The sequence below is a fragment of the Dipodomys merriami genome, unplaced genomic scaffold (assembly GCF_024711535.1).
Source record: "Dipodomys merriami isolate MVZ:Mamm:240054 unplaced genomic scaffold, mDipMer1.0.p SCAF_112, whole genome shotgun sequence".
Classification (NCBI taxonomy): Eukaryota; Metazoa; Chordata; class Mammalia; order Rodentia; family Heteromyidae; genus Dipodomys; species Dipodomys merriami.
In genome coordinates, this window is record NW_027202405.1 from 305,034 (window position 1) to 314,645 (window position 9,612).

The 9,612-nt window shown below is 37.3% G+C and overlaps 1 protein-coding gene across 3 annotated transcripts in view; it reads right to left on the reverse strand.

Moving 5' to 3' along the window:
* Ros1 (ROS proto-oncogene 1, receptor tyrosine kinase) overlaps nt 1-8,755 on the reverse strand; it is a 97,999-nt gene extending 89,244 nt beyond the window's left edge. For all 3 annotated transcript variants that reach the window (XM_070015310.1, XM_070015311.1, XM_070015309.1), the window contains exons 1-3: nt 8,372-8,755; nt 1,450-1,494; nt 221-280 (exon numbers count right to left, since the gene is read on the reverse strand). In XM_070015310.1, the coding sequence (XP_069871411.1) occupies nt 221-280; nt 1,450-1,494; nt 8,372-8,494 (228 nt within the window). In that variant the 5' untranslated portion in view covers nt 8,495-8,755. The remainder of the gene's footprint in view (nt 1-220; nt 281-1,449; nt 1,495-8,371) is intronic.
* Between the last annotated feature and the right edge of the window lie 857 nt (nt 8,756-9,612).

Here is a 9,612-nt window from a genome sequence, read left to right on the forward strand (position 1 = left end):
AGCTGAAGAGCTGAGGGACAGTGTCCAGGCCCAGAGTTCAAGCCCCACAACCAACAGAAGAAACAGGAGGAGGAGGAAGAGGAGGAGGAGGAAGAGGAGGAAGAGGAGGAGGAGGAGGAGGAGGAGGAGGAGGAGGAGGAGGAGGAGGAGGAGGAGGAGGAGGAGGAGGAGGAGGAGGAAAGAAAGAAAGAAAGAAAATTAAAACATAGTTAATACTTACACACATTAAAGTGCAGTTTTCCTGGTTTACAGAGTTCCAAAAATGACATCCTTGGATACACTGCAAAATTAATAACAGAGAAAGCAAGGCAAGGGTGACATTGTTCAAAAAGAGATGTACTCTTTACCTGAATTATGCAACTCACCTTTGTAATAAAAATTAAGGAAAACAATAACACATTGCTCAAAATATAGTATACTCCATAAGATGACTTTTGAAATTGTAACCTCTTTTGCAACTATTTAATAATAAACTCTTTAGAGAAACAAGCAAACAATGAGGACTAAAGAAATGTGACTTTCTCTTGTCACCTGAAAATGCTTAATAACCACAGTATCACCCGATGATTTAGAAATCAAGATCTTTGGGCTGCCATATCTACAGACAGACCCAAGACACGGTGTGGTTCCCCTCAAGGCAGCTGGGTTGCTAAGAGGCAACATACCTTCAGTGGGCCTGGAAAACAGACAGCACAGGACACATCGTCCACTGGGTAGCTGGCAGCAGATAAAGTCTAGCACAGCATGGCACAGGTATATTTTGGGTCCTCAGGCAGTTCTCACACAAGAACACTAAAAGCAGGGTACAACTAGAAGGTGGTATGTCTACCTAATGGGGACATCATGTGAAAAGTCTGCTGCCCACTGGAGACTATACAGCATAATGCTCTCAAAAATAAAACTACAATAAAACTAAGCAATTTGTCAAACCCATATCTCAGCTATGTAGTCAAATTCTTAGACTTGAATTCACCTTATGTTTTTTCCGCTTTGAACATACTTTATTTTTTAATGAATTCCATAATTCAGACCTCTCACTATTTTCAGTTGACATTGCTTCATCAAGGATGAGTAAGTGAGATTTTTACTTGCCAATTTTCATTCTCATAAAAATTTGAGTATTGGCCGGGAGCCAGTCCATCCTGGCTATAATCCTAGCTACTCAGAAGGCTGAGATTTGAGGAGCACAGTTCAATGCCATCCCAGGCAGAAAAAGTCCCCGTGAGACTCATCTCCAAAGAACCACTCACAAGCCGGAAGTGCTGCTGTGGTTCAAATGGTAGAGTGCTAGCCTTGAGCACAAAGATGCTGAGGGACAGCACCTGGGTGCTGAGTTCAAGCCCCACAACTGACAGAAAATGAAACAAACAAAGAAAGAAAACCTGAGCATTGTCTCTGAGCAACACAACATACATTGTGAAATTCTTGACAATGGAAGCAATTACTTACTGGTACACTGAGATTCGATGGTGACCCAATATCAAATTGCCTGCCCTGAAATGAAGAAAGAGTGGTAATCATCCGCTATCAATATTAGGCTCCGTGAAACTACCACAGCTTTTTAAAAATAGTTATTATTAAGGAATTGTACAGAGGAGTTCTAATTCCATAAGTCACATAATGAATGCAATTCTTCTTCGACAATGTCACCACTTCCTTCATTTTCCCCTTGTTTCCCCCTCCTGTCCCTGCCCACAAGTTACATAATTCATTTTTTACATAATGTATATGTGGGGAAGGAAAGCTTTCTGGAATAGTGTTGCCTCTTTTTGTTCTTTAACTGTCAAATAAAAGCTAGATGTTTTTAACTCATTAAATTTGCCAAGTGTTCCTGGCTCACAACTCTAATCCTAGATACTCAAGAGGCTAATATCTGATGATTGCAGTTCATGCAGCCCACACAGAAAGTCTGTCTCCAATTAGCCAGCAAAAAGCCAGAAGTGGAAGTGTGGCTTACGTAACAGAGCTTCAGCCTTGAGCCAAAAAATCAAGCAAGAATGCAAGGTCTTGAGTTGAAGCCCTAGTACCAGCATATACATAAAAAATGAATAAATAAATAGATATTAAATCTGTCTTGTAATCAGACAAAATGCTGGTATAAATTTAAAATGTACACTTAAAATTCAGCAAAAACTGCAAAGGTACAGTGAAAGTGTGGCTACGGAAGAATGATGGAAGGAGTCTCAGACAGAATTAAATAAACCTGTGGACTGCCAGCTAGTCAGCTCAAGCATCTCTTAAATTAGAATTGAATTGTTCTGAAGTTTGCTCTCCTTTTTTAATGATTGTTCATTAAAACAGAAATTAGAAATCCCAAGTACGTCTAGCTAGTACTAGCAGCTCCTAGTACTTCTAGCTAGTGCTGATCAAAGCTTCAAGGTTTGCTGATAGGAACCACTGGATTGGAAAGGCAATCCAGCAAAAGATAAGGTATCTGTCCTTGGCTGAGTCAATACTGCAAGCAAGATATGTTATAAAAGTGACAAAACAAGGAGAGCTATGGAAGTAGTTTAAACATGTGATGTGGCCTCTTAACTACCTGTGCTTTCAAAAGAAAATGGGAGAACATTCCACCACTGAGCTCAAACAATATCTTTCCTTTCCATCCATTTCCCTCTTCACTCTGTCGCCAGTGCCCAGAATAGAATCTATTGGAAACAGTTCAATAATTGTTTGCTGAATTCAAAGTGATCCCCCACTTCAGAGTGTTCTAGAAGTTCCTTGGAGGTATAACCCAATGGCCTACCATTGTTTAGATTAACTTGAAAGGTAATTAGACACAGGTGCCAGCTGCCAAACATAGTCTTGTGTTTCCCTTTATTTAATTTTCTTTTTTGTTAGTTGTGGGGTTTGAACTCAGGGCTTGGGCACTGTCCCTGACCTCTTTTGCTCAAGACTAGAGCTCTACCACTTTGAGCCATAGTGCCCCTTCCGGTTTTTGAGTAGCTAATTGAGACCAGAGTGTCACAGGGACTTTTCTGCCCATGCTGGCTTCAAACCGTGATCCTAGAATCTCAGCCACCTGAGTAGATAGGATTACAGGCATAAGCCTTCATTTACTTTTCAAATGAGGTTTTCTAATTCCATTCCCATTTATATTTACATTTTATGCTTTTACTTTGAATAAAAACTACAAATGGTAATATTTTGTTTTTAGAAAGAATATATAATTCAGATTAATTTTGCAACCAAACAGGGGCAAGGAGATTATCTCTGGAGTCAATGCTCTTGTGAATTTGCAATGCCTCTGTTAACCTGCACCAGATTCCTCATTTTCACTTTAGACCTTAGGGGCTCCCTACAGTTTATCTTAGTTCCTTTTGTTCTGATTAACAACCTCCCAGAAAAAGACCCATTCCACATCTCTGACCCTCTTAATCTAATCCCTGCTCCTTGGCACAAGTTTTTCTATCCTACCCACATCAGCCGGAACTAATCCATTCTTTTCTTCCTACCCCAATAGAGGAACAAAGCAAAATGATCTGCATATTTAACCACATATGTTATGATTGTTCCCACTGTAGAAAGTTAAACTTAGTGTTCTCACCTTAAACACAAGTAGAGTGCTCTTTATAAAGTTCCCTGAAGACTTAATTAAATAATTATTAATTATTATAATACAATGCTGGCCCTTAGGAATCTACTCTTAATATTTTCCGTAACCATTTACATACATATCTGACTAACTATGCAATAATCAGCTCAGGAATAGGTGCAGGGTATAGATCTATCTTCTCTTTCAATTTTGAGATTTAGTAACCCATTGTTTTCTAAAACTCTATGGAAGCCCAACCAACAATAAATGCAAATGACAACTTAGATGTCTGCCATCCATAGATGTTTTAATTTTGCCAATTTGAGAAATAAAATTTTATTCATTTGTAATAATTCTGTGGTTCTTGTAAAGTTAGATATCTATCATATATTTTAAACTCTTAAGATTTCTTCTTGTATAGTGACTTTTTAAGTGATTATTAAAGTTCTAAAACTACATGATTTTATGTATATCAGGGTTTGTAAAATATTATCTTTTTAGTTGTTATTGTTTTGGTTTTATTTGTTTGCCTGTCCTGGGACTTGAACACCTGGGCCTGGGTGCCATCCCTGAGATGTTTTAGCTTCAGGCTAGCACTCATCACTTGAGCCACAGCTCTGCTTCTGGCTTTTGGGGTTTTATTTGTAGTTTATTGGAGAAAAGAGTCTCATGGACTTTCCTGTTTGAGCTGGCTTCAAACTTGAATCTAGATTTATTAATGTCATTTAAGTAGTCTGGATTCTTTGTTGCTGCTGTTTATCAGCATATATTAAGTTGTGCAAGAGAAATTTCATTGTGATATCTCCACTCACGTATATAATGTATTCCAATCCCCCCCCCCCTATCACTCACCCTTCCCCTTGAATTTTTTTTTTTTTTTTTTTTTTTTTGTCAGTCGTGGGGCCTGAACTCTGGGCCTGGGCGCTGTCCCTCAGCTCTTTAGCTCAAGGATAGCGCTCTGCCACTTGAGCCACAGCACCACTTCCGGCTTTTTTTTTCTGCTTATGTGGTGCTGAGGAATCGAACCCAGGGCCTCATGTATGCAAGGAAAGCACTCTACCACTGAGCCACCTTCCCAGCCCTCTTGAATTCTTTTTTTAAGCAGGCTTTTCAAGGCATTTTAACTCTACGATTACAGAAATATTCACCTTATTTTTTCTAATACTTTCAATGAGACAAACTTTTTTCTAAAGCCACTTTATAAAGAAGAAATATTAAAAGTTAAGAAACATGATAGTTATCCAACCTCATGAACATACATGAACACTTAGAATTCAAACAAAATAGGTTAGTTAATGTACAACTAATACATACAGGTGCCACAGAGTAAAATACTCAAACTTAAGCACAGAACTCTGGTAGGCTTTTGTTCGGTAAGCCTCACATTCTTTTGTTGATGAAGAACAATGCTTCACTATCAAGAACCACTCAGGGAAGTAAAAAATGGCCTTCACAGCTGATGTCCATGTTAGAAAGAAAGGCAAAGGAAATACAGTAAGCTGTGAAGCTTCTGTCTTGATCCATGCCTACATTCAGTGGGTCATTCACCTCATTTTTGTCCCTCTAGAACCTGTATAAGAGGCCCAGATTACAGACTTTCATTACATTTGATCTCCAGATTGGCAGGCAGTTGCCATTTTATCAGTTGTCCCTTTCTCCGTAGGTGGTCAGTGGAAGGCAATTCCACAAAGGAACACACTGTCTGCTTGTCCTGAAATCAAAGAACCCACACAAAAAGAGAAAAAGAAGTAATAATAAAAAACCTGGGGCTGGGAATGTGGCTTAATGGTAGAATGCTTGCCTACCATGCATGAAACCCTGGGTTCCGTTCCTCAGTGCCACACAAACAGAAAAAGCAGGAAATGGCTCTGTGGCTCAAGTGGTAAAATGCTAGCCTTGAGCAAAAGGAGCTCAAGGACAGTGCCCAGGCCCTGAGTTCAACCCCCCCAGGACTGGCCAAAAAAAAAAAAAAAAACTAAACTAACATGCAAACTGAATTATTAAAAGCAATGAAAAAAAAAAAAAGCTAAAATGGAGACTGAATTTTTTTTATTTTTTATTTTTTATTTATTTATGTTTTGTTGGTTGTGGGGCTTGAACTCTGGGCCTGGGCACTGTCCTTATGCTCTTCAGCTCAAGGTGAGTGCCCAACCACTTGAGCCACAGTGCCACTTCCAGTTTTTTGGTGGTTAATTGGAGATAAGAGTCTCACGGACTTTTCTGCCTGAGCTGGCTTCGAACCAGAATCCTCAGATCTCAGCCTTCTGAGTAGCTACGATTACAGGTGTGAGCCACCAGTGCCCAGCTGAGACTGAATTATTAAAATCAAGGAAAATACATTTCACTAGAAGAAAAATTAACAGATTATAGTGCTGCACTCATATAATAAAACAGTAAATATATTAAAGATTCTGTTTCCAGAAAGTGTCAAAGTATACAGGAAAACATGTTGTGAAATGAAGATTTCATTTATCGGTAATTGGGAATGTTAGGGAAGGCATAGAAATTGAGGACAAAGGGTGAACAAATGCAGCAGTGATACTCACCAGACACTATTTGAAAATAAACTATATAATTTGTGAGTGAGGATGGGAGAGAAAAACTTGGAGAGAGTGAAGAAAGGAGTGACATTGTCCACAAAGAAATATACTCTTTCTTTGGTGGGGGGGGGGGGGAGATGGGAGGGCAGGGATTGCAAGGGGAAACAAAGGAGGAGGCAACAATGCTTGATAAGAAATGTACTCATTAGAAGTACAAGTTGTCATGATAAGAAATGTACTCATTAGAAGTACAAGTTGTCATGTCGAAAACGAACTTTACAACTTTGGTGGGGGTGGGAGGATTGAGTGGGGAGATGGGGGGAGGCTGGGAAGGGATGTGAAGGGTAAACAAAGGAGGAGGCTGCAATGCTTGATAAGAAATGTACGCATTATCTTGCCCATGTAATTGTAACCCCTCTGTACAGTATGTTCACAAAAAAAATAAAAGAAATGTACTCATTAAAGCAACAAAGAAATCATCTTATAAATATGTTAGAAACAATTGCATGAAAGCAAAAACATTTGAATACTTATCTTGGGGTTCATTTCACCTAATATCAACTTATCTGACCTTTTCTGCTTGTCTCAGACATATACTAGTTATTGCAAATAAGGGAAATCTTTGTTGCTTTGTATGTCCCTCCCCCATGGTATAACCCCTGCTTTCACTGTATTTGATGTTGGTATAATTTGTGGAGGGGAAGGGAAAAAGCAAATCGTTTAAATAGGGGTACAGGTGGACCCATTGCAACAATGAGTTGTACAAATCGTTATAAATCCTTATGTCGAAAAACGAACTTTACAACTTTGGGGGTGGGGGAGATGGGAAGGGATGGGAAGGGGAAACAAAGGAGGAGGCAACAATGCTTGATAAGAAATGTACTCATTATCTTGCCCATGTAATTGTAACCCCTCTGTATGGTATTTTCACAATAAAAATTTTTTAAAAAAAGAAATGTACTCATTACCTTGCTCATGTAGTTCTAACCCCTCTGTATAGTATTCTCACAATAAAAAAACTTATTAATAAAAAAAGAAATATACTCTTTACCTGACTTATGTAAGTATAACACCTCTGTATATCAACTTTATAATAATAAAAAATTAATAAAATGAAAAGACTGGATATACAACTTTACATAAAGTATTTGAAGAGATAATTAAGAAAAATACTAAATAATAATATAATTGAAGGTTAATAGTGATGGAATTATAGGGTATTTTCCTTTTCTATCTAATCAAGAAAACAAGACATTTTAGGAAAGGAAACATCTAGTAATCCCATGCTTTCTTTTTAAGTTTGGATTACAACTGTAAAAAAAAAAAAAAAAAAAAAAACTAAAGCAAACTATTGTGTGTCAAAGGCAATGAGATCTTTGGCAAAAAAAAAAGATATAAACTATTTCTTAAATGATACTAGGAACCAATAATGTGTTATATAAATTTCTGTTTAATATATCACAGAATTCTATCTTCAACATATTAGCGTAATAATGAGCATATCTCATTGATACTTTAAAATGTGTGACTATGGCCTAGCATGTATATATTTCTGCTTCCTTTGTCTTTAAATGGGAAGAGTACATTGCTCCCTAGGTTAGGGTATTTTCTTTTCAAAGTTGAGTTAATGACTGTTTTAAGGACAATAAAAAGATATGATACTAATATATATATATATATATGTACACACACACATACATACAGAGAAAGAATGACAACCAGAAACGAGAAAGAAAACACGAATTTGCATATCAAAAAACTTATTAGTTAAAATTACAAATGTCCTGGTAGAAATAAAAAGTTGCATACAAATTCTTCCTTTGTGGCATCTGCATTGCTTCCTTGGTTCTCTAGTTCCCTATGGTAATCCACTTAATTTAAATATCACTGTTACTCTAAAACTAGAAGGCTTACCATGTGGCCAGACCTATTTTCTATTTCAAGTCAAATATTAATGGCTCTGTAATAAATTATGGAAGATAGAATATTTTGAAGTGTGTAAGAATAGATTCCACTTAATCCTCCCTTATCTGATCCTCATAATACCACCATCCTCCACCACCATCCCTCATCCCCGGAAAATCTATGACTTAATAACAAAGGAAATTAACTTGCATTGTCTTCTGAAACTATTCATTTTTCTACCTTACTTCTGAAAAAAAAACATGCTACCCTTCCTGAGAACCCCTCTCACAAGAAGAGTTCTCACAAAAAGAAAAATGTTCAATGGTCTATGCTACAAATGAAATTCATGTTCTACTTCCTGCAAAGGCAAATAGGAGACCGTGAGACTTACCAGGTTAGTTACACAGGACTTAAGGCAGTTGTTTAAAACTGTGGACTGTACCACAGAAATCCATATGAAGCCAAGAGTTGTAAAGTTGACAATTTTCAGGATAAACCAGTGAATGTTCTTCATCACTTCATCAAGGGTCGATTTTCAGATGACTGCTCTTCTGATTTTCTTCATTCTGCTAGATGAATTCCTTAGACTTCATCATTTCAATCGGAAGAGTAACTAATGAATTTTGTTGGTGTTGTTTTGCACTGTTGGAATGTCTCTGCTCATTGAAATAATATCAAGACTGTCTACCGTAGACCTTTGAATCCTAGATAGCTTGTAATGTTCATATAACAGCTATTTCATAATGTAACTTCCTTTCTTCTCCCCTAAAGTCACTCACTGACTAAAGCTTAGATGCTAGAAGAGCACTTCACATGGAAAGTAAACAGTGAAAATGCAAATTGTATTTCAGCAAGCGTAACACTTGTACTGTCTGAAACTTAAGTGCTTTGGTAGACCATCCACCACTGTACTTCTTTGAGATTGGCTCAATTATGCAGGAAATTGGGTTCTGACTGTCCATACTTGGTCAATCAGTCATAGTATTACAATAACAAGTTATGAAAAATTAGAATGATATGAAACAAAGCAACAGAAAAAAAATAGAATGCTGTGAAACCACACACACCTATCCCTATCATGTATCTATTTAAATTAAAAAGCAAACGAAGCTAAAATTAATAGACGGATTGTCTGAGGGGGAGTTAGACAAGGAAGTCTGTTAGAGGGCTCTCAGAACTTCACTACACATTAACTAAAACACTGCCTTATCACGTCTATTGAGACAGAAACCAGTAGCCATAGAGATGTAAGATATATACAAGTGTAGCTCCCCTGAAAAGGAAATATTATACCGAATTTTCAGTCGATGTTGCATCAAGATAAATGAGGTTAAGCTGAAGTCCAAAACAAAGAATTTGAAACCTACAAAGAACAAAACTGAGTTGCTAAGTAACTACATTTTAGATCGCAGAAGGATAATTCTTTAATGTCAGAGATTTTTGTGATGATATTCTTTTTAATGACAATCTAAAATGTCAAAAAGATTTGTTTTCTTAAATAAATTATACCAAATACAATTTAATCATTTAGTGAAGTTCTCACTAAAACACATGCACACCCAGTGCTGGTGGCTCACATCTGTAATCCTAGCTACTCAGGTGGGTGATATCTGAGGATTGCAGTTCGAAATC